The following is a 22,935-nucleotide window of genomic DNA, read 5'->3' as shown; positions in this document are numbered from 1 at the left end:
ACTGATTAATCCACTAATAGTTTTTTAGCTCTAAATCTATTAAATTGAGTTGTTTTGCAGCTGTTCACTAGATATTCATATATCTGAAAAGATATTCTTTTATCTACAATATGCATTCATTGATTTAAGATTTGACAAAATACTTAACTACCCACTTTTTAAAAATTATTTTTGGGTTGCACAGACGCTGTCAGCCAAAAATTGTGGCAAAGAGCAAGGGTCACTTCCTTCGATGACCTCAGACCGGACTGGTAGTAAATTGATGAAGCTGTTTTTGGAGTCAGATTGGGGGTTGATACGTCGTCACCAAAGAAATCACGTCCCTCCTCCTCAAACTTTTTCTGAATCACTGGGCTGAGACGACCGCCATGTGCCTCTAATGCCACGGTTTCTGACCCATTAAGTCCTTCACACCTCTTTTTTTTTTTTTGCTCCCTTTACCCTGTTTCACTGAGCTGTAATGATTTATCTAATTGACAGAAAAGTAATCCTCAAATATTTGCCGGTTTCAGCCTCTAAAATGAGAGGATTTGCTGCTTTTCTGTGTTTCAGCGTCACTGTAAACTGAATATCTTCCGTGCACGGGCCAAAAACACAGAAATAACCACGAAAACCATCAACGCCAGCCATGGACACACAAAAGCTTCTGCAGACACAGAAAAATGCTGACTTGCCTGCCCCGTCTGTCCTCTCTCTCTCCCTCTCTCTGCCACTCAGTCTTCTCTCACAACCTGACTGCCTGGCATGCGTGCAATCGATGCCCGTCTGGCATCCACTGTGTCAACAAGCATGGGAAAAGTTAATCAACAGCTTGGCACTCCCACTCCCTCTGTCCCTCCATCCACCCCTCCCTCCCTTTCACCACTTTCCTTTAACCCTCTTTGCTCTTCTAAAGAAACGGAGGATCAGCATTTCCACAAGTTGATTGTTCATCTTTGCTGAGAAAAAACTGAAGCATTCTGGCAGATAAATTTGTTTTGTTTCAGATAGAAAAAATAATCCGTTGTTTGGTCTTCACTGACCTTCCACCTGTCTTCTTATCTGAAGAGAATCCACAAACTTTTCTCCTTTTTCTGTGGGAAAAAAATGCTGCCTGTAGCGTGCAGGGAAGAGCAATGACGGAGCCCCCCCTAGTGGTGTCGTGCATCAGCTGCAATGCAATACACAAAATGCAACGTTCAGTTTCCTCACGAGGCAGCAGTAGTTTGTTGAGGTGCAAGTTGTTTCACATTAAACAGCTGCATTTTAGTTGCACTGAACTGTCCACTGCATCTAGAGACCTCGACGGTTAAAGCCAGCAAATTCTTTCTTTATGGTTCAACTCTGACCTTGTCATAGAGTTATCTAGTGGTGTCTGTTTTGTGATTGATGATGTAGTTTATACGTTTTATGTATTTAAAAAAAAAATGTCACAGTTTCTCCTGTTGCACTCAGGGCTGAAATAACACACACTAATATCTACCTCGATCTTGTTTCTCAACAGGCTTGCCATGGATGTGTGGGATCCAAATGTGACTGCAGTGGAGTGAAAGGAGCCAAGGTAGGCAACGTGACACACGGCACACAAAATTACATGAGGTACAATATTCAGTTTCGGGGCAACGCACAGACAAATGCTGCTTTAGACTCCTCAGTAAAAACTTTTGCATGATGAGATGGCGCAAAATTGTTAATAAATGGTTTATAACACACCGTAATGTCATTGTACGCAGCTATAATTACATTTTAAAGTGTGTATTAATGTACAGTATTCGTCAACAGTTATAACTTCTCCTTTGAAGGTATATCTTATATCATTACAACTGTGTTTTACTTTATTCTCATTCATTATCTCTTTATACTGCAGCCTCCACTTTAAGGTGTTAAGGTGTTTAAGGAGGTTAAAGTAAACTGTATATTTCTGTGTGTAATTGAAAGAACTTGGTATTGTATTTGTATATGTCTGTGTACATGGTTTCTGTATCTGTGTCATCGTGTGCAGGGCGAACGGGGTTTCCCAGGTCTCACCGGACAGCCAGGAGTCCCAGGGTTCCCCGGACCCGAGGGGCCGATTGGACCCAGAGGAGAGAAGGTGGGTTGGGGGCTCTACAGAAGCAACACAATTGGGGTTTGGAGATACCAAATGGAAATACCACTTTAGTTCGTCCAGTTAATAATGTCTGTCTGCTTTTGTGTTCTCCCTCTCAGGGCAGCGATGGATCTCAAGGACCAGGTGGCCCGAAGGGAATTAGAGTAAGCAAATCACGTTTGTTCCTCTTATAAATTTCTGGTGTTTCTTCTCCTACAAACAGCAGTTTCTCTTTTACCAAGTTTAGATATTTCTAAGGGTTAGTTAAAAAGCACAGTTTAATTTCAGGGGTTGGTTTTCCATGTTGATTAAAAAATTATGAGCATGAATTATCCTAAAATGTCTCAGCACTGGATGATCCTGGGTTGTAATACCCTCCTCTGGCCAGCAGATGTCCTCATTTCTCCGTATCTCAAACACAGACAGTGAGGATGAAGAAGCTACAAGCTTGATTCTCCGTGATTGAGGCATTACACTTTAAATGACTGACTTTTATTATTTCCCTCCTAACAGGGGCCTCCTGGATTGCCAGGATTTCCAGGAACACCAGGTCTTCCAGTGAGTTTCCCAATCGTCTGAAATCCTACTAATCCTGTCTTACTGTACTTTGTCAAAGCCAGCATGTTTGATGTAACCTGTTGTTTACTTTCTGTCTCCCAGGGTCTGCCAGGGCAGGACGGACCTCCAGGCCCGAGAGGAGTGCCAGGTTGCAACGGGACAAAGGTATTATCTGATGGGAAAGTCTGACAACAAAACTCAGATGAATATCTCTGAAGTCTTGTTTATTCTGACATTATTTCAAAGGATCTCACCGTCTCCACTTTCCCAGAATGCTCCGTCAGTTGTCAGATAAATGAGCTCTGAATTCTGAAAGTGTCGTAAGGGTAATCCGGAGTTAGCATTGAAACATATTTGTACCAGATTTCAATATTATCCTTGTGCCCAGAATCTTTTTTCGAGTAAGCTTTGCTAAATTTGAAAAGCCTCTGTGATGTCATGAAAGAGAGCTTTTATCGTTTTGTCAAATTACTGTTTCCAAACTCAAGAATCAACTTCTGCTCCTCAGGGTGACAGAGGTTTTCCAGGAGGTTCAGGAATCCCTGGACAGCAAGGACTACCGGTGAGTCACTGATGAGAGTTTGTTCATTTAGAGTTTTTAACAAATTAATTAACAACTTCTCTGACTTTGATCTGTTCCCTGAAGATTTCTCTTCTCCTTGTCTCCTTTATAGGGTCCACCTGGTCTTCCAGGACCAAAGGTAAGTAAAATATTCTACCTGGATACAAAACTACTACTACAGTTTCTGTTGTTTAATTGGGTTGTTGTAAAATGGATTTTATTATAAATATAGTGTATGTGTCTACATGAACTTGTTGTGGTGATGTTGTTTCACATGATTAGAAATGGTCAAAATGGACCTCCATCCTCCTTCAGTGCAACTATATTTAAGTAACATTACTTAGAGCAGTTTTGGGTATTTTCTAAGCTTCTTAAAGTAAGTAAGTACATTTTTTTTTGTCTAACACTTTCCACTGATTGTGTGTCCTTTGTCTACAGGGAGACCCAGGCGATGTGATCTCAACAAATCGTTTTGGAGAGAAAGGAGCTGTGGGATTGCCCGGATTGCCGGGAGTTCCTGTAGGTTGTCTGGAAAATGAAAATAATAAGCCAAACTTTGTTCAAAACATCTGATTTCACACTTTAAATACATTTATCATTGCAGGAAAGTGACTTGAAAAAGACTATGTATTTGTGTGAAACCTTTTCTGTGTGTTCATGTAACAGGGCACTTCTGGTCCCCCTGGTTTACCAGGTGCACTCGGGCCTCCCGGACCCAGAGGATATGAGGTAAAAGAGAGCTGCTGTGAAAAATGATATCAAAGTCTTTTTTCCATTTTAGTTTTACAAACGGCATCAAATTGAAGGTGTTGAGGTAACTGGTTTCTGGTGTTGTTTTTCAGGGTCGCCCAGGTCCTCCTGGTCCTCCTGGACCAAAGGTGAGTTCAGACACGTTTCAGTTGATCTGATGTCATCATCATCATTCTTACCCTCTTGACCATAAAAGACTCTCCCCAAAGACTCAAAGACACAATGTCTCTCTGTTTTTTCTTTTCAGGGAAACATGGGTTTGAACTTCCAAGGACCCAAAGGAGAGAAGGTACTGTAAAAAGTCTGACTGTCGTTATTCTCCTCTAGTTTCTCACCAAAAAACCACTGACAAACACTCAGTCTGTCTGTCAAGCTCTCTGTCTTTTCCGTCTGTTTCTATACTTTCTATGTTTGAATCTAACTTTGTGCATTTCTGGGTGTGAACGCAGGGTGAACCTGGTTTGCCAGGACCTCCCGGTCCTCCAGGACAGGTGGGAGAACAGAAGCGGCCCCCAGAGACTGAGATTCAGAGAGGAGACAAGGTAATAAAACCATCCTGAAACTGACCTAGTCAACAATCCTTTAGTAATCGAGCATATTTGGACTTGAACAAGGGAGTTTTTTACAAGTTTAGTTTAGTTGTTTTTACAAAAGGTCAAGACTTTTCTAATTAAGCTGTTGCACACTTAGTTAGGATCTAAACTGACAGCCAACAACTATTAAATGCAAGTAAAAACTAACATCAAACAGACTAGCCACAATCAAAACGAACATAACAAATGTAAGAAAATGTAAACAGACACAAAATTGAACTTAAGAAACAACAAATATTACAACAAATGTTTGTGTAAATGAATTAATATTAAAGATTAATATCAGTGTATTCCAGTGTTTAATTCCCACATTAATCCTAGAGCTTTGGAGAAAAAAAGTTGCAGATGCAGGAGTTTTACCACTAGAGTGCGGCATTAAGCTGTTTAAATTTATATATTTTCATTTTCATGACAGAAATGACCAGCAGTGAAATCTTTGAACATTGAACTTACTGTTTTGTGTGTTTTCTCTCAAGGGTGACCCAGGACTTCCCGGCCCTCCAGGTGATCCAGGCTATCCAGGACCTCCTGTGAGTATCTATTATGATATGTAATCATAAAAACATATTAAAAAAAAATAAAAACAACCTCTTTTCACAGTGATATTGTTAACACGTGTTCTGTCTGTGATTGTAGGGTCCCTCAGGCGGCCAGAAAGGAGATAAGGGCGATCCAGGAGAGCCAGGCAAACGAGTAAGTACAGTTCTCACACGAACAAATATACAGCTGTGCTTAGATACTTAGGGTGAGGACTTTCATTGACATAATCCTACGTGCCTAACCCTAACACATAACCAAGACTGAAGACAAGCAGGAACCTCCTTTCGGACATCGGAATAAGGGGAAAGGTTGTGTCAACCTGAAACTTTTTCAGAAAAAATCTGACAACCGTGTTCACTGTATGCAGCAATTGGCGAGATATGACAATCCTTGTAAGTCTCTCTCAGACTTCCCTCAAACACTTGTTCACTATTTTCTTCTATTTACAGGGCAAACCAGGCAAAGACGGTGACCCTGGTTCTCCAGGCTTCCCTGTGAGTTCTGCCAATATACGAGACAATTCATAAGACTTAATTTTGGGGAAATCATGCCAAAGATGTTTTATAAATGTCTTATTCACTTGACTAACTTTCTTTTCTTTCTCCTGTCTTTGTTCACTATCAGGGCATCAAAGGAGAGTCAGGCTTGCCAGGTCCTCCAGGCAGGGATGGAGAGAGAGTAGGTTTTCTCCAAATTTTCTATAAATCCTAAAATTATTATTCAACAAGTCATGAGGTAATATTGTTGTTTTAATAACACTCCACCTCCTTCTTTTTTTGTAGGGTCTAAAAGGAGATCGTGGATATCCTGGCCCACCAGGAGTGGTGTGTATTCTCCTTGTTCTTCATTTTCCTAAATACTCCTAAATCACAGTCCATGCATCGGGGTTTCAGCAGCATCCCGAGCTTTTCATCTCAGTTTGCTCAGTTGTCTTGGAGATTTGTACCCACGACACCTCAGTTTTGCAAATCTATAATCACCTGAGTGAAAATGTGTAAATGATGCTAAGGACGCTGTCCAAGTTCTCTTGAGCAAGGCAGTTTCAGTGTAAGACTGTAAATGTACAGGCAGCTCCACAAATGGGAATATGTGTAGCCATAAATAAAGATTCTACTTGACAACAAAAAATTAAGTTAAAAACATGGCAAAAAGTACGAAAATCTATAGAAAATGCTCCATATCTAAAATAACAAATGACATCTCGATGCACTACATTCTTCTGACCACTGGGTGGTGGCATTTCTCTCTATGTAGTTTTTCTTTTCTTTTCTTTCCTAATAAATTGAAAATATTTAAAGCCTTTCAACCACTACTAGCATCTACCCAGGTATCCATGTGAATTATTATAATTATTATTATTATAATAAGGGGGGAAAATAGAAAGAAAATATAATAAGCAGTGGAGTAGAAGTGCATTTACTGAATTTGGAAATACTCAAATCAAGTACTTGTACTTGATTTGAGTATTCACAAGCTACCCAGCAATGCAGAATGGTGTAATTGAAATTACCCCCACCTTTACCAGCTGCGACATTAAAATGATGTATACATTAATGCATCAATAATTATTATCCAATAATATAATGTATATTATTCACAAATGAGTCATTCTGCATAATAGTTACTTTTACTGCTGGGACTTTAAGTGTATTTTGTATATTGTTGTTAAAACTTTTGTACGTGTGGTGTTTCCACTTTGACTTAATTAAAAGATCAGAGTTTATCAAGTGCACTACATTCTTTGACCACTAGATGGTGGTATGTCTTTCTGTCTCACCTTGATTTTATTTGAGTTTTTTCAATACAGTAAAGTTATTAATATTTAATTATAGAGAAGGTATTTAGAGCCTTTGACCAGTTTATTGAGTGTAACTCTTTTCTTCTGAATCTAATTCATTTATTTTGTTACTCAGGTGATTGGCGGGCAGACAGCAGGTCGTGTTGGTCCTAAAGGTGAGCCCGGGTACCCTGGAACACCTGGGATCAAAGGAGAGCGCGGACCCGCAGGTAAACACAAAACACACTTACACAGAGACAAAATATTCAAATACATAATTTGCATTCAGGTTATTTTTAAATATGTAGTGCATGCAATGCTAGCAGGCTAAAGAAACAAATTTTGACACTCAACCATCAATGAATTGTCATATATTTGTTTTTATAAATAAAAAGTTTCATGTCTTAAATTACTCATGACTGTGTCATTTATTATGTTAGAAGGGCAGCAAGCAAGCTAAATAGGTAGCTACTACCTGTAAGATAGTGAGGCTACTTTTTAAGATAAAAGGTTAGCTAACTTATGCTAACAACCTAATGATAAGTGATTGTGTGCCTCTGTCCACTGAGGCGTCATTTAGCTGATTGATTGAAAAAACAATTAAAAATCAATTACTTACCACTACTTTTTTAATTGTCTTGTTCAGGTTTGACAGGACCTCCTGGAACACCAGGACGTCCAGCCATCGGTGGTAGTGGTCAGCCTGGACCTCCAGGTTTCCCAGGAGAAAGAGGTCAGAAAGGAGAGCTTGGTCCTCCAGGGATCTCTTTGCCCGGTCCCCCAGGACGTCCAGGATCTCCCGGTGGCCAGGGGGCGCAAGGGCCCCCTGGACCTCCGGGCTTTTCCAGTGCAGGACAAAACTGCATCCCTGGAGAGGCTGGGCGTCCCGGCGCGCAGGGAGAGAGAGGTTACCCAGGAGAAACAGGCCAGAAAGGTGAGAGAATATACAGATGCTGCTGTTCATTCACAAATATCTGAGCTATATCATAAATGAAGCATAAATATACATCTCTACCTAAAATATAATTGAAAGACATTAAAGGACAAGGTGGTCCACCCTGCTTGTGCACCACTAGGCAGAAAACACTGATGTTAATGATCTGATGCTCTTTTAGGTGACAAGGGCGACACCTGTGTGAACTGCTTTGGTGGCACCAGCCCCATCCCAGGACCCCCAGGACCTCCCGGATCGCCTGGATTCCCTGGTAATACCGTAAATTTAATTTCCACAATTACTCTCTTGCACAGACTCCACATCAATGTATGACCAGGGCGCAGGGAGTGGATTATTGACCTGCTCAGTGGTACTTCATTGAAAATCGTAGGATCGTTCTTTTTGTGTTTTTAATCCAATCTGTAATCTGTCCACATCGGTCAGAGATGTTTTGCTCCTGCACAACTGATATGACTATAAATTAGATAATGAGATATAACTATAAGAATCACTTTATTTATATAATTTCTTTCCTGTCCTTCACCAGGAACGCCTGGTGGCCAGGGTATCAAAGGAGACAGAGGATTTCCAGGAACACCTGGAGCTCTCGGCTCGCCTGTGAGTTTTTACTTTCTACTTCTTTAAAGAGCAAATATCATCCTGGAAAATGTTTGTTCATTTAGAAAGAGTGACTCTGTTACATAGTTTGTCCACCAGAGAACAGTAACAAGTTTCAAAATCCTAAAAGATATTTGCAGATGCAATTACTATTGACCCGTATATCATATTCTCAAATATTGATATTGGTATCTGCCTCAAAAATCCAGTATTATCTTTGATCCCTGGTCATGAGTCAGAGTTTGATTGAATTCTTATGGCAAATGGCCAAGCCAAAAATCAAAATCTAAAATTTAAAGTAAATTATTTTCCTCTTTACACCTTCGATCCTTTTGTTTCCAGGGATCCCCTGGACCTCAAGGTTCCCCAGGATTCCCCGGAGAGAAGGGTGACCCAGGTGATGCCATCACAGTCACTGGTATAAGGGGGGAGAAGGGTGACACTGGTTTCCCCGGATCACCCGGTCTGCCTGGTCTGGACGGACGCCCCGGTCGTGATGGAGTGCCTGGATCTCCTGGGCCCAAAGGAGCTCCCGTACGTGGCGTTTACTCAGTCTCTCCTATATTGAGATGTGTCGATCCATCCGTGGTTCATTTCTTAACTAATTTGTGTTTGCGACTGTGTTTGACAGGGCTCTCTGCTCGTGAAAGGAGAACGAGGACTCCCCGGTGAGCCAGGTTCCCCTGGTCTTCCAGGGGACAGGGGTCCCCCAGGTTCCCCCGGCTTTGGACCTCAAGGGCCCTCAGGAGAGAAGGGAGTGCAGGGAGTCTCAGGCAGACCTGGAGGTCCTGGTGCACCTGGTAAGAGATCAGTTTAGCTTTATTCACTGATTTCTGCCATTGGGACTTAAATCCAAGTTCTATATTATTTTTTATCTATCTCCTTTCCTTCCACCTAATATTCACCTCATGTAACGTTAGCCAAATGATCAGCACGCAACAACAGGTTAGCCTGAATTAATGAAGCCACAGTTTAAGAACAGGAACCAGCTTTACCTTTTTATCTCTCACCATACAGGTTCTAAAGGTGAACCAGGCCTGACAGTAGCAGAGAAAGGATTACCAGGAGCGAGAGGACAGGATGGAGAGCCTGGATTGCCTGGTGGACCAGGTATACAATCATTACTTGAAGCACATTTGTCAATGCAGTGCTCATGCATAGATAAGGTAACATACAGTATATCTGTTGTCTGATTGTCTTTTTTTTTTCTAATTTTCTGTTGTCAGGTAGCCCAGGTCAGCCCGGACAACCTGGTTTCCCTGGTTTACCAGGAGCGAAGGGTGACCCTGGACTCCCAGGCATCGGACTCCCTGGACCCCCAGGAGCTAAAGGTAAACATACGACAGTCACTCCTTCCAGCCGCCTGTCTATGTTTCCCTTTGTCCCTCTACCTCCTCATCCCACCTCTTACTTTCACATCACCCTCTTAATACATCATAGTCCTCCCTCATCCACCCTCTCCTCTTTTCTCTTCCAGGATTCCTAGGTATCCCCGGCCAGCCAGGAGCTCCTGGAGGACCAGGCAGACCAGGAGTGGATGGACTTCCCGGCCAGCCTGGATTTCCTGGATCCAAGGTAGATAGATAGATGGACATAGAGACAAAGCACTACAGTAATACTGATGGGAAATTCACATTAAATAAAACTTCAATGAATGAGAAATAAAATAACAAAAAACCCTGAAGTCTTATTTTAGAAACAGAACACAGACACATAATATAGCTATTTATTTCTGCAAGAAGATGGTGATCAGTCTACGTGTGTGTGCATGTGACAGGGTGAGCCTGGCTTTGGACTACCTGGCCCACCTGGTTTACCAGGAATGCCTGGAGGTAAAGGTTTCCCTGGACCAAAGGGAGATCCTGGTTTCCCTGGCGGCCCCGGTTCACCAGGACGATCTGGATTTGATGGCGGCACAGGATCCAAAGGTATTATATAGTTCTGTTACTGGTGTGATTTATCTGAAGGGACACGTGCATGAATGTTTGAGTGTGTGTCTGTGTGTGTAAGATACCAAAGCACAAAAAAGCCATCTGACATAACACCAAGCTGACAGTCACATCCTTTTCTCCCTATCCAGGTGAGCCCGGTTCACCTGGTATCCCTGGAGCTCGTGGCCCACCTGGATCCCCATCCATTGGCTCATTGGGGGCCCCAGGCGCCACTGGACCTCCAGGCCCGATGGGACCACCAGGTAAGATGTTTAAGGTTGGATTGGGTACATCTTGTTCACTATTTTAGGTTTCAGATACATTGGAAAATATATAGTAGTCTAGAAAATGTGACAAGAGATACATATATCTAAATATAACTAATATTGATTACATTCTCCAGTCATATTTAGATAAAGTGATTTTCTTGTGATTTCCTTGGCACATCAAATTTAGAAGAGGCTTGTTTGCTAAAGAACAACTGTGATATATTTGTGACACTGTTTTTCATCCTATACTGTATTTGTGCTCGTTTTAATGTGTTTACAATTTTGATATATGTTTGTTTGGATTCTCAAAGTCACCAAGAATTGTGCATGACCACCCACTTGTAGTTTGTAAGGGTGTCTGGATGTCATTTTGGTACAGGGGTTTAAACTATATATATGGCACAGTTTCCATGTGAGCACCCCAAAGCACCTGAGCACCAGACTGAGTGTTGAGGGTTTGTTTGTTTCATCTACAAGCACAGTCACCATTCTGTCTTGGTGTGTTGGTGATCGAGATGTGTGTACAGACTGAATGAGTATTTGTATATCAGTGGTTGTCACACTACTGGATGGTAACCTTACCTTGATCTGGGGAGCTTTCTTTCTTCATCTTGTCTCAGCTTTCATTGAAGTGCCACCTCTTGCACCTTTGTTTGTGAGACCCCATCAGATATGTCACTTCCTTCGCCCTCTTTCTTGGCTGCGTCACAATCCTCCGCACTTTGTTGCACCGATTACACAGCATCTGTATCACAGAGAAAAGCTCACTATTAACATCACCCAATGCTCTTTCTTTGCGAGGACACCAATCGTAAAATTAACCTCACAGAGTTTCGCTTCACGAGTATTTGCGTCAACCTGCTCTCTCACCACTTTAACCTCCCACCGCTCTTCCTTCGAATGTCCCCCCCCCCCGCAAACTAACCCATCCAACAAAATGTTCGAATACTCTGAGCATGCACTGGTCGCTTCTGGTGTTTCTGGTACACAGATGACACAGTGACACCAAGTTTGTCTTAAAGAGCTTCAGTGCATATTCAGAGTGTTCAAAAACCGGCTTCGCATAGAACGTTCTAATGCATTTAATGCATTATACTCTGTTCTCCTTATCTCATCTTCGGCTTAATCCAACGCTCCGCCCTTACCTGTGACCTTCCGATGCCAAGGAGAGAAAGGTATTGTCACCCAATACTGGTGCTGATTGATGGCCATTTAATGGTAAAAGATAGCGCACATGACAACGATTTTACGAGAGATTAATAATCCATTTACTTTGTGTGTGTGTATTTTATTTTATGATTACTGCTTTGTCTATTTCGAACACATAATATCCTGCATCTTGACTGTGTTGGGCATGTGTCTTCAGATCTTTTGGGGAATAAAACCCCCAAGTAGCTTTAAATAAAAAACTGAATTGGTCTTCAAATGATTCATAAGTGGAGTTTTTCTAACGTTTCCATAAGGAGAGACTGAAATCTTCCGAACATCGTTGCAGGATTCCCTGGATCAAACGGAGAGAAAGGAGACCCCGGTGCTCCAGGTCTAGATATCCCAGGTCTGCCAGGAGACAGAGGAAGTCCCGGTTTCCCAGGTTCCCCAGGACCAATCGGAACCCCAGGACCTCCTGGAGGACCTGGACGGGATGGCCTGCCTGGACTGCCGGGTAAAATATATCTCTAACATCATTGGCAAATGATCTGATGTTATAGAAAGTCCAGCTTCCTTTAAGACAACCTTTGTTCCACTATCCTATCGTTACAACTAATTAAAAGCTATATATATTGCGCCTATCTGTTTTCACTTACTGACAAATTGCTACAAATGTAGTAACATGGGAAAAAGTTAAGCTAATATGCTGTAACGTCAAGGCCTCATGAGCGCTGTGCTTGCTGAATGCTAACAAATTAGTTAGTGTTTTGGCTTTGCTGAAATGAGTAGATGCTCAAACTTCACTTTCCAGCACAAGTTTTAGTAACAGATACACAATTACCTGAAGATATGGACAGAAAATGTTTCATAAAGAACAATGAAAGAAGAAATTAGCTATAAAAGCTGGTAGAACAGATGCTAACTAGCGAGAAACCAGCCAGCTACAACAGCTAGCTCTCATTCGTCTCAAACTGACTGTAGATAGCTACAGTATAGCTTCCTAGCTGACTTGCTAATTGACCAGTTGCCTAGGTGGCAGATTGTTTAAGTGGTACTCACTTGGCAGCCGGCTCGCTGGCTAGCCAAATCACAATATTTAGCTGACTGGTTTGCAGGCTAACAAGTTAGCTTATCAAGTGTAGTTACCTGTATGGCTGACCATCTGGCTGAGCACTATACTGTTGGATTATTGAATGTTGTCTGAGTATAGTGTCTTGTGTTTTAAGGCTGCTCTAACTTTTCTTTGCTCTTTGCTGGATGCAGGCACGAAAGGAGACATGGGTCCCATGGGACCTCCAGGACCTTCTGGAGGACCAGGTGGCCCAGGAGGACCTGGTGCTCCCGGACTTAAAGGTATTCACATAAACCCACACCTTACCTCGCTCATAACTTTGCCATGAACCTTAAAAAGCATGTATAACACACAGTAACTTGGCCACGCCACCTATAGTAGCCGATATTAGCTCATTGCAGATATTATCAATATTGGCGTGGAAGAATTAGCCGACGAATTAAAAGAATATGTTTGAAAGTAATTTGTGACAGAGACCACAGCATAGACCACACGACCTCTGATTCTCACCTTCTCTTCTCCAGGTGAATCTGGATTCCCAGGTAGAGACGGTGGACCTGGTGGTCCCGGCAGTAAAGGAGAGAGGGGAGACCCTGGTGTCCAGGGACCCCCAGGAGCCAGCCAGGCACCAGCAACACCCGCAAAGGGAGCCAAAGGAGATCCAGGACTACCAGGTACAGCTGAAAAAACATTCACTGCCCCTTAACAAGTGATTCTAAAATTGTCTTAAGAAGTCTTAAAGTGATAGTAGGTAAAGTAGGTAAACATAATCATTCAATTACTAGTCACTGTATTTTTTTATATATTTCTTGTGCGTGTTCCACAGGTGTACCAGGTATTCCAGGTCAGAAAGGCATCTCCGGTCTCCCTGGTGACCCCGGCCTGTCAGGGTCAGATGGTCGCCCTGGACTCCCCGGACCACCAGGTATAGGTTTACCTTCCATAACACACACACACACACACACGCACACACACACACACACACACACACACACACACACACACACATAAACACACAAATAATCATGCAAATAGCTCTCTAATGTGCTGCTTACATTGTGTTCAGGTCCTAAGGGAGATTCTGGCATCCCAGGAACTTCAGGTGGTCCCGGAGCTCCAGGACAAAAAGGCGGCATGGGAGAAATGGGATTTCCAGGTGTTTGAATGTCTCATAGTTCATTATTAAGTCTTTTTTTCCATTGAGTTGTCAGTGAGTTACTAAATGCTGTTACTATATTCCTTGCAAAAATAATTTTACACACATTATAACAAGGTTTTGGTTTTAGTTGTTAATATGCCTATTAGTCAGACTAATAGACTTAAACACCTGATTTCTGTGTCATGAACATGCTGTTCTTGCACTGTGATCATGCTACAGGACCATCAGGGCAGAAGGGTCTACCAGGTCAGCCGGGACGGCCAGGATCCTCAGGACAGCCAGGATCACCTGGTTTCCCTGGGTCCAAAGGTGAACCAGGTTCTGCAGGAGTCGGACCACCTGGACAACCTGGAATCAAGGTGCAGAACTCAACCCCTGAAATTTTTTAGTTCAGAAAAACTTCAAAGTGCAAGTGCAAGTTCACACCTCATTTTTTTATTATGTTTCTCGTAGGGTGAGCCAGGCCAGCCAGGGTTCCCAGGAGGCTCAGGACTCAAAGGAACTCCAGGATCTCCCGGTCTCCCAGGTTTACCTGGAGGACCGGGCATCAAAGGTGACCCCGGCCTCCCAGGATTCCAAGGTAGGTTCAAAAAATACACTTAAAAGCCAATGACATTCGTGATGTACATATATGATGTTTATGTTAGCTGAAACAAAGCAACACTGACTGATGCACTGTCCATCTTCTTCTGTCAGGTTCTCCTGGTATCCCAGGTCCCAAGGGTCTCGACGGTGCGCCCGGTGGTCCAGGTCTCACTGGAGCTCCCGGTAGACCAGGAGAGCCTGGACGATCAGGAGCACCAGGACAGCCAGGAGAGAAAGGTCAGGCAGGACGTGATGGTATCCCAGGACCTGCTGGAGTCAAAGGAGAGCCAGGTAAGTTACTCGTCATTTTGCTCAGAAGAAATAATTTATTGTCTATTTTTGATTTGGTTCACTTCACTAATGATTTATTTCCTCTGCAGGCCCTCCTGGTTTCGGTGGCCCCGGTCCTTCTGGGCTTCCAGGGTTGCCAGGTGAGTTACCATCTACTACTGTGCATGTACCTGCACAGCATTTTTGTGTTTTTACGATTATTGTCTCTGCGCTGATATAACCATCTCTACTTTATCCCTCACTATCTGTTCAGGCGCCAAGGGAGACCCAGGTCTTCCCGGTCCCTCTGGCAATCCTGGTTTCCCCGGTACTAAAGGAGAGGCTGGCTTCCCTGGTAGCCCTGGTTCTCCAGGAAACACTGGCCCTCCTGGGCCTCCAGGACAAGCTCTGTCGGGCCCTAAAGGACTCCCAGGTCCCCCTGGACCACCCGGACGAGCAGGTAAAGCACTTGGATATTGTATTTGTCACCACATGTACTGTCAGAAACTGCTGCCTGGTTTTCTGATCTCAGACTTAGGGTAAAGTAAGGGTTTGTTTCAGTCTGTCAGGTTTAATGTGTAGGATATTCCAATTATCATTAAGTCTTTCAGTAACAACTTTAAGTCAGGTCCTAATGCACTTGCAACTGCAGTTGGTACTTGCTTATGATAGGGATCACGTCACAGTGAACTAGAAATTACCTTTACCTTTTTGTAAGTTACATCATAATTACCTGCAGGTTGCAGTCAGGGTCTGTTGTGAGGCTTCTTCCACTAAGGAGCTGCTGATTGGAGCTGAAAACAGCACTGCTTTCATGAGCTGTGTGATTCTGGAGAGTCAAAGCTGGAAAACAAACAATAAACATGGACAATGGAAAGGAAAATATTAGTCTCAGTTGCTGGAGTTTAATACAAAATATTACCTGATGAGGTTCTTTAAGTTACCTTAAAGGGAGAAGTTTCACTGTGATTGGCTACTTATTGCAAGACAGTTTCAGAATGAAATCTTCAGAAAGAAAACATAACTATACATTTGTGGTTAATGGGTAGGTGGTAAAGTCCTGAATTTACAGCTCAGTTTACTAAAGATGCAAACTAAAGAAAAGACAGTACTGATGTCTTCTTCACCTATCCAGCGAAAACCAGGCAGCAAATGACAGAAACTCCACTTTTTAAATGTGAATGCTTTCATCTCCATGTCAATTTGATTTGCATGGGACGTTGTTGCACCAATCGCTACCTCCGGTGTAAGAGCTCCGTCACTGTTTGAGCACCAACACGCCTGTCCAGTCATTGTCAATAAACACTGAGCACTGACGATAAAAGTTTGTGTTACTCCTCCACCACCACCCACCCTCACCCACCCTCACACCCTTCTCACCAGGAAATGTCGGGGTGCTCCTCACGCACCTATCACTGTTTGTCAAAGGGGGTTTGACCACGCCCCCAAAAAAAGAGCATGAGTTTTCCATCCATTTTTTTTTCTTTGTTTGTTTGTTTTTTAATCCACAAATCCATCTGTCCTCATGTCTCCTCACCCCCTTGCCCCCTCCCCCCTGATCCCTTAATGGGGGGAAGCTGTAATCAATTCATCTCTCCACAGCCCTGAAGTACTGTGTATGTGTGTATGTATGTATGTTTGTGTGTGTGTGTGTTATGCTTGTCGTTTCCTCTTGCCATTGTAACCGTCCGGTGTTTGTGGTCATGTGAGGTCATTTTGAAAGAAATGTTGGTGTGAAACAGCCGAGCCTGAAACAAACTCCTAAAACTCTCAACTGCATCTTTTCTTACTGTCAACGAACCTCATGAAAAGGCCAGAATCAACCCTGAGCACACTGGTTCCTACTGAAGACATAAATCTTATAAATAAAAGACAGTGGCTCACTAATAAATAGTTGAGCTGAGAAAACGTCACACAACAGGAGTAAATTATATATTTTTGGATTAATGCGCATTAGTGAGTATTTTTACACTTTACATTACATTTTAACATTTGATTAGAATTAATAGTGGTGGTACTGGTGTGGCTAGTCTGGATATCTGATATTTCTACAAACCCCCTACTATAACCATAAGGAACAATAACCTCAGAGTCTAGTTGTGAGTATTGTGGGTTTGTGTCTGGCTCTGCTGTCCCGAGTGTGTTTTGTCCCACCAATCAGTCATCTGCATGGACACTGTTTGTCCCGACACGAACACACACGTCAACGTACACACACTGAGAACAAGCCGAACACAGTGCTGGGAGGAGTGGACAACCCTGACAACCCTGTAATTTTCCTATTTGCTAAGAAGCAATGCACAGGGGTGTGATCTGTGTAGTTCATGTTAACTTGCTGTTAGCTCTGATTTGGGTCTCCACCACCATCTTTAAATGGTCATTGGATGCATTTAATTATGAAGAAAGTCGATTATAGCTGCTTTAAGAAAAATAAACATTTTCACAATGCATTTTAGTGTGTTTTTAAATGTTCTTAAGCATAAATAATTTTTATTAAGATAGATGTAACTTGTTTTTATTCTGAAATCAGTAGATTTCTGTTTTGTCTCAATGTTGGAGCCAGTAAATATTTGATTAAAAAACAAAATAAATAAATTTTAAATAATCAACATTAAAAAACAAAAATGGAAGTAAGCTGATATGAATGTTGTCTTCCAGATGAAAATTAATATTTACGGGAAATAAAACATAACTTGAAGCCATTAGGTTCTAGTAGTAAGATATTCATTCATAATATTCACCCTGTGCTATTTCAAAGTAAATGTCAGTTCTGACCACACAACAGCACTGTGTCCGGCTAGAAAAAACAAACACTCAAGTGTTATTCAGAGTGTCGGGGGTAATAAATGCTGATGCTATGAAATTTTTAACTCCTGTTTTCCTGTGGCTTGGCCCCCCCCACTGTGGTGTGGCCCCGCCTCTTGGCGCGATGACTCTTGCATCCGGCTGTCGCAGGTCCCTCAGGTCAGATGAACGGCGTCCAGATTCCTAATGCACGTTCTTCTACAGCAACTCTGACTCTGAGTTTAATCTCACTCTCTGATCCACTGGGAACAAATTTCACCTGAAAACCTTTTTGCAAAAATCACTGCATTTTCTCTTTTCGTGACCTTTTTCTTTTATTTCTCTCTATTAACTGTCTCTCCTTTCACTTTCCATGCACACTGATGGTAGATTAATGCACTTTTAACAAGTAAGCACCTTTGAAACAAATTTTTTCTATATTGCAATGAAATAAATAACACACCCCAGTTCTCTGGCACAATCAGCATGTTATTTGAATCACGTGTAGATACTTTTAAATACAGATCTAACTGTCTGAATGATATTATACAGCTTGTGCACAAAAACACACCATATAACAACCTCACCTGCAACATTACATCATTGTTTTTAGTATGTGTCACATACTGTAATTACAGTTCTGCTGTATTATTATTTAAATGCAAGTAATTTAGTTTGTACATGAGCATAATTATAATTAGAACATACTGGAGCTTAAAACTCTTGTTTTGTTAAAGTGACCCAGCAGCAACAAAACCAAGCTCACCTGAGCCTCCGTAGGTCACATGGTGTTAAAAAAAATGTTTTAAAAATTATGTTTAAATTTATGTGAAGAAAACCAAAGAAATAATAAATAAATAATAATAATAATAATAATAATAATAAATAATAATATTATTTTTAAAATGTAGGTTCATTTACTAATTAGAGCTCTTGAATTATAATTTGTGTTTGTTATTATTATTATTATTATTATTACAGGTATAAGTATGTATAAGTATGCAAAAAGTTAATAGTATTTTACAGTATAACATTTAATATAATATTAATATTATATAATTATTATAATGTTAATTATTTTAAGTGTACAAATGCTTAATTTAAGAGTAATTCATGAGCACAGATTTGTTTATATTTCTTATGACACCTGCGAGTCTCCGTAGCTGTAGTGTTACTATCTGTCTACTTTTTTTTTACCATGTGACTTATCATTATGAGATTTGGTTATGTTGTTGGGTCACAACAGCTCCTCACTATTAAGTTAATGTAAATCATCTACAAGCTACAATAAATAGCCATCTGCAGTAAAGCTATTGAAGCCAGTAGACTTTTTGTTTAATAGCTCTTGGCTCCATGAAGAGAGAGTATTTAGTTATTGTTTCATGTTTCTGTACTGATGCTTGCTTCTGTCTAAACCTCCTCTTCTTTTTTTTGCCCCACGCCGTCAACCCGGCTCCGCTTTATCCGGGAATTGTGGGAACCCTAGGTCCTCCAGGTTAGACCCCAGTGGTTTTGATATGTGCTGTGCTACATGCTCTTCCATGGGATTTGTTGGGGGGGGTCTGTGTAAATTTCAGATTTAAAAAATCTGAAATCTGAAGTGTGACAAAGCTTTTATTGCTTATGTATTTGCGTCATTGTATTTCAGGGGCATCCATAGAATGCTTTGAAGATGAATTCATCCCGGCACCGATCGCTTGATTTCTGTCATTATACATTGTTTAATATTGTGATATCTCATGTGACTTGTGTGACTGTTAAAACCTCACGTTGGTGGTTGTGTTGTGACCCTCTCTTTACCCCAACAGGACACGCTGGACGTCTCACATAAACACACATAAAGGACATCCTGTGCACACACACACACATATAATCCAGTCGTTGTACAGGATCATCTGATTTTTTTTTATTTCTTTCTCTACTCCTTCTCCTTCTTCTCAGAGGCAAAGCTGCTCTAACACATGGCAAACTTGAATAACAAAAAAGAAACTTCAGCTCTGCCTCTGAGAAAGTTTGACAAAATAAAATTAGAATTGATATTGCATGTAAAATGCATCAATGAGGGAGCAATACACCATCTTTTATCGGGATAAGTTTAAGTTTTATTTTTTCCGCCTGTGACGCTAAATTTGGGAATGAAACATGAATGAAGGCGTCATGCTGTCCATATTATCTGTTTAACCTCAATGAGTTAATATGTTTAACTGAGATTATCCTCCGTCTGCTGCCATGTGTAATTATTTAAACAAAGTGTAGTGATATAAACTGTATGACCAGCAAATGACAGATTATTAAATAAGTTTATTAAATATTTATGTAATTTAACAAATAGATATTAAACAATCAGCAGCAGCAAACGTAGGATTTTCTCCCTTGTTAATAAAATAAGGAATTTCTTTTAATACATTTCTAAATACAATTCATGGAAACACGTTTTAAAGTTGAACAATTCTTAAACAAAATCCACTTTTTTAATTGATAAATGAAATCAAACTGATCCCAGCCCAGATTATAATGAACTGAAACTTGTATGTACAATATTGTTATGTTATTTCTCTATTACACTGTACCTTACTATTGAACCTCTGCCGTCTGCATCTGAAGGTCCAGCCGGCCCAGAGGGTCCTCGTGGTCCCCAAGGAAGTGGCGGCGTTAAAGGCGAGAAGGGTATTTCCGGCGCTCCAGGCCAGCCTGGCTTCCCCGGGCAGAAGGGAGAGTCTGGTGTTTCAGGATTCCCAGTAAGATCATTTTATTACATTTGATAAATTCAACTTAAAAGAATTTGCATCTTCATTTTCTTGAGGGGGTGGGGTGGGGTTAAAGGGATTAACCATGTGATCGTCCTCTGAGATGTAACTGCTCTTTCTAACCAGGGTAGCTCTGGTCTTCCTGGTGCCCCCGGTATAAAGGGAGACATCGGTCTGCCTGGCGTTCCTGGATTCCCTGGTTAGTCCACGATACTGTAACCAGTATTTTCTCATTCTTCCCACCATCCACAAAAATACTCTTCATCTTAAGTGTTCATCAGAAGCAAAGCCCAGAGATTTGTTTGTGTTTGGTGTTTTTGCCAGGACCTAAGGGAGAGTCAGGAATCCCTGGTGGCATCGGTCTTCCTGGAGACCCTGGAGAAATAGGACTTACTGGTGGGTGAACACAGTGGCCTTCTAAGTTACAGTGAATTTAAATGTTTTGCATATTTAAAGTTGATTATTTTACCTCTGTAACATTTGACCTTTAGGCCCTCCTGGTGACCCCGGTATACCTCCGGCTCCGATCGTGGTGAAGGGAGAGCGAGGACCCCCCGGTCCTCCGGGCGGACGTGGTTCTCCGGGATCACCTGGTTCCCCTGGACGCGACGGACTCCCAGGTGGGTGAATCTGGACTTGGGAGTTGCACGAGTTTCAGTTAGGCCTGAGAGAATATAATTTTCTTTTACTGTTGTTATTGCAGTAACAGACAGCTGACACAAGGGGGTTAGAAAAAGAAGAAGTTAGAGAATAAATGCGAACCCTGTTAGCATCTTTAAAAGTTTTCCGTGAGGAATTTCAAGTTTTCCAAACCCAAGTTTGCTCATTTAACAACAGAGTACTCTCCCTGTTCTCAGGTCAACCTGGTAACCCTGGGGATCCTGGTACGGAGGGTCCTCCTGGCTTCAGCGGCCCACCTGGCAGGAAGGGAGACACTGGACCCGCCGGGCAGCCTGGTACGTAAAGCGCCCCGGCGGTTTTCACCAACGAGACAAAAAAAAAATTAACATAAGCAATCATTTTTACATGAGGCCGCCACCTAGTGGTTGGAATTTGTGGCCTGATGACTCTTATCTTCTCTTCTCTCAGGTCAACGTGGTTACCCTGGTCCCCCTGGTTCAGACGGTCCACAGGGTCCTCCTGGTCTTCCAGGAACAGCCTCTGCAGCCCACGGCTTCCTCATCACCCGACACAGCCAGGGCCAGGAAGTGCCCTTCTGTCCCGAGGGAACAAACATCATCTACGACGGCTACTCCCTGCTGTACGTGCAGGGCAACGAGAGGGCACACGGACAGGACCTCGGTACGGAGCAGTTTCCATTGTAGAAGTTTTAACTGCCTTATTTTATCCGTATATGTGACCGTCCTCTTCCTCCGTCCTGTCTGCCAGGCACGGCCGGCAGCTGTCTGCGCAGGTTCAGCACCATGCCCTTCATGTTCTGCAACATCAACAACGTCTGCAACTTCGCCTCCCGCAACGACTACTCCTACTGGCTGTCCACTCCCGAGCCCATGCCCATGTCCATGGCCCCCATCACCGGAGAGAGCATCAAGCCTTTCATTAGCAGGTGGGTGATGGACGGACGGACGGACAGACGGATGAAGAACTAGACAGCAGGAGCAGAGTTGGATGTGTGGTATTTAATTTTACATTTCTGTGGTGTGTGTAGGTGTGCAGTGTGTGAAGCTCCAGCCATGGTGATTGCAGTCCACAGTCAGACCATTCAGATCCCCTCGTGCCCTACAAACTGGGAAGCTCTGTGGATAGGATACTCCTTCATGATGGTGGGACATAATACATATACACGACTACGCCTTCGTACTCTCCTTCTAAACTTCTAAACCGATGCATTTCAGCTGTTTTAACGCCTTGAAATCACATCTGATGTTTTGTAATCACACATTGTTATTCATATCTGCAAATTTACGCATTCCTGTCGATGCGGTGCATTACATACCCCCTGTCCTCCCTTTCCTCCCCAGCACACCAGTGCGGGTGCAGAGGGCTCCGGTCAGGCCCTGGCCTCCCCCGGCTCTTGCCTGGAGGAGTTCCGCAGCGCTCCCTTCATCGAGTGCCACGGCAGGGGGACGTGCAACTACTACGGCAACTCCTACAGCTTCTGGCTGGCCACTGTAGAACCCAGTGAGATGTTCAGGTACGGAGACACGTGACGGCGGAAAACAGAGAGGGAGACAGCTCTGAACAGATTGGAGCATTTAGCAGCTAAAGAACGAAAGAACGAAAAGAGAGAGTATTGGATGATTGAATGATTGTGCTTCTCTGTAACTTCTAATGTGGCTTAAAGATTGTTGTCGACTGCAGGTTAACAGGATTTCATATATATATCAAAATAATATAATTACATATATCATATATAATTTTTCCATATGGATCTTCGAAAAATCTTAACCACCTTTTAACCTTTGGTCCTCACAGGAAGCCGCAGTCGGAGACGCTCAAGGCGGGTAACCTACGGACACGCGTCAGCCGTTGCGTGGTTTGCATGAAGAGGACGTAACAGCACACGGCAACGAGCAAACCCATCTTTGCCCCGGGAGGGGGGGAGGGA

The 22,935-nt window shown here is 42.4% G+C and overlaps 1 protein-coding gene across 1 annotated transcript in view; it reads left to right on the top strand.

The window, feature by feature from the left end:
* col4a5 (collagen, type IV, alpha 5 (Alport syndrome)) overlaps positions 1–22,929 on the top strand; it is a 42,329-nt gene extending 19,400 nt beyond the window's left edge. The window contains exons 2-49 of the mRNA XM_023422695.2: positions 1,484–1,540; positions 1,982–2,071; positions 2,188–2,232; positions 2,582–2,626; positions 2,729–2,791; positions 3,135–3,188; positions 3,301–3,327; positions 3,627–3,707; positions 3,855–3,917; positions 4,031–4,066; positions 4,186–4,227; positions 4,388–4,480; positions 5,008–5,061; positions 5,168–5,224; positions 5,521–5,565; positions 5,696–5,749; positions 5,854–5,895; positions 6,985–7,078; positions 7,495–7,782; positions 7,964–8,053; positions 8,330–8,400; positions 8,743–8,934; positions 9,032–9,200; positions 9,418–9,510; positions 9,627–9,731; positions 9,878–9,975; positions 10,178–10,328; positions 10,481–10,594; positions 12,096–12,263; positions 13,013–13,102; positions 13,346–13,495; positions 13,648–13,746; positions 13,888–13,977; positions 14,200–14,339; positions 14,434–14,560; positions 14,677–14,856; positions 14,946–14,996; positions 15,110–15,295; positions 20,224–20,357; positions 20,493–20,565; positions 20,691–20,762; positions 20,858–20,986; positions 21,224–21,322; positions 21,456–21,668; positions 21,756–21,933; positions 22,036–22,150; positions 22,349–22,521; positions 22,803–22,929. Of these exons, the coding sequence (XP_023278463.1) occupies positions 1,484–1,540; positions 1,982–2,071; positions 2,188–2,232; positions 2,582–2,626; positions 2,729–2,791; positions 3,135–3,188; positions 3,301–3,327; positions 3,627–3,707; positions 3,855–3,917; positions 4,031–4,066; positions 4,186–4,227; positions 4,388–4,480; positions 5,008–5,061; positions 5,168–5,224; positions 5,521–5,565; positions 5,696–5,749; positions 5,854–5,895; positions 6,985–7,078; positions 7,495–7,782; positions 7,964–8,053; positions 8,330–8,400; positions 8,743–8,934; positions 9,032–9,200; positions 9,418–9,510; positions 9,627–9,731; positions 9,878–9,975; positions 10,178–10,328; positions 10,481–10,594; positions 12,096–12,263; positions 13,013–13,102; positions 13,346–13,495; positions 13,648–13,746; positions 13,888–13,977; positions 14,200–14,339; positions 14,434–14,560; positions 14,677–14,856; positions 14,946–14,996; positions 15,110–15,295; positions 20,224–20,357; positions 20,493–20,565; positions 20,691–20,762; positions 20,858–20,986; positions 21,224–21,322; positions 21,456–21,668; positions 21,756–21,933; positions 22,036–22,150; positions 22,349–22,521; positions 22,803–22,884 (4,962 nt within the window). The 3' untranslated portion in view covers positions 22,885–22,929. The remainder of the gene's footprint in view (positions 1–1,483; positions 1,541–1,981; positions 2,072–2,187; positions 2,233–2,581; positions 2,627–2,728; positions 2,792–3,134; positions 3,189–3,300; positions 3,328–3,626; positions 3,708–3,854; positions 3,918–4,030; positions 4,067–4,185; positions 4,228–4,387; positions 4,481–5,007; positions 5,062–5,167; positions 5,225–5,520; positions 5,566–5,695; positions 5,750–5,853; positions 5,896–6,984; positions 7,079–7,494; positions 7,783–7,963; positions 8,054–8,329; positions 8,401–8,742; positions 8,935–9,031; positions 9,201–9,417; positions 9,511–9,626; positions 9,732–9,877; positions 9,976–10,177; positions 10,329–10,480; positions 10,595–12,095; positions 12,264–13,012; positions 13,103–13,345; positions 13,496–13,647; positions 13,747–13,887; positions 13,978–14,199; positions 14,340–14,433; positions 14,561–14,676; positions 14,857–14,945; positions 14,997–15,109; positions 15,296–20,223; positions 20,358–20,492; positions 20,566–20,690; positions 20,763–20,857; positions 20,987–21,223; positions 21,323–21,455; positions 21,669–21,755; positions 21,934–22,035; positions 22,151–22,348; positions 22,522–22,802) is intronic.
* Positions 22,930–22,935: the final 6 nt, after the last annotated feature.

The sequence above is a fragment of the Seriola lalandi genome, unplaced genomic scaffold (assembly GCF_002814215.2).
Source record: "Seriola lalandi dorsalis isolate HSWRI2012SDOR001 ecotype SW California unplaced genomic scaffold, Sedor1 jcf7180002054684, whole genome shotgun sequence".
In the NCBI taxonomy this organism is placed as follows: domain Eukaryota; kingdom Metazoa; phylum Chordata; class Actinopteri; order Carangiformes; family Carangidae; genus Seriola; species Seriola lalandi.
This window is presented reverse-complemented; position numbering and strand designations above follow the sequence as displayed.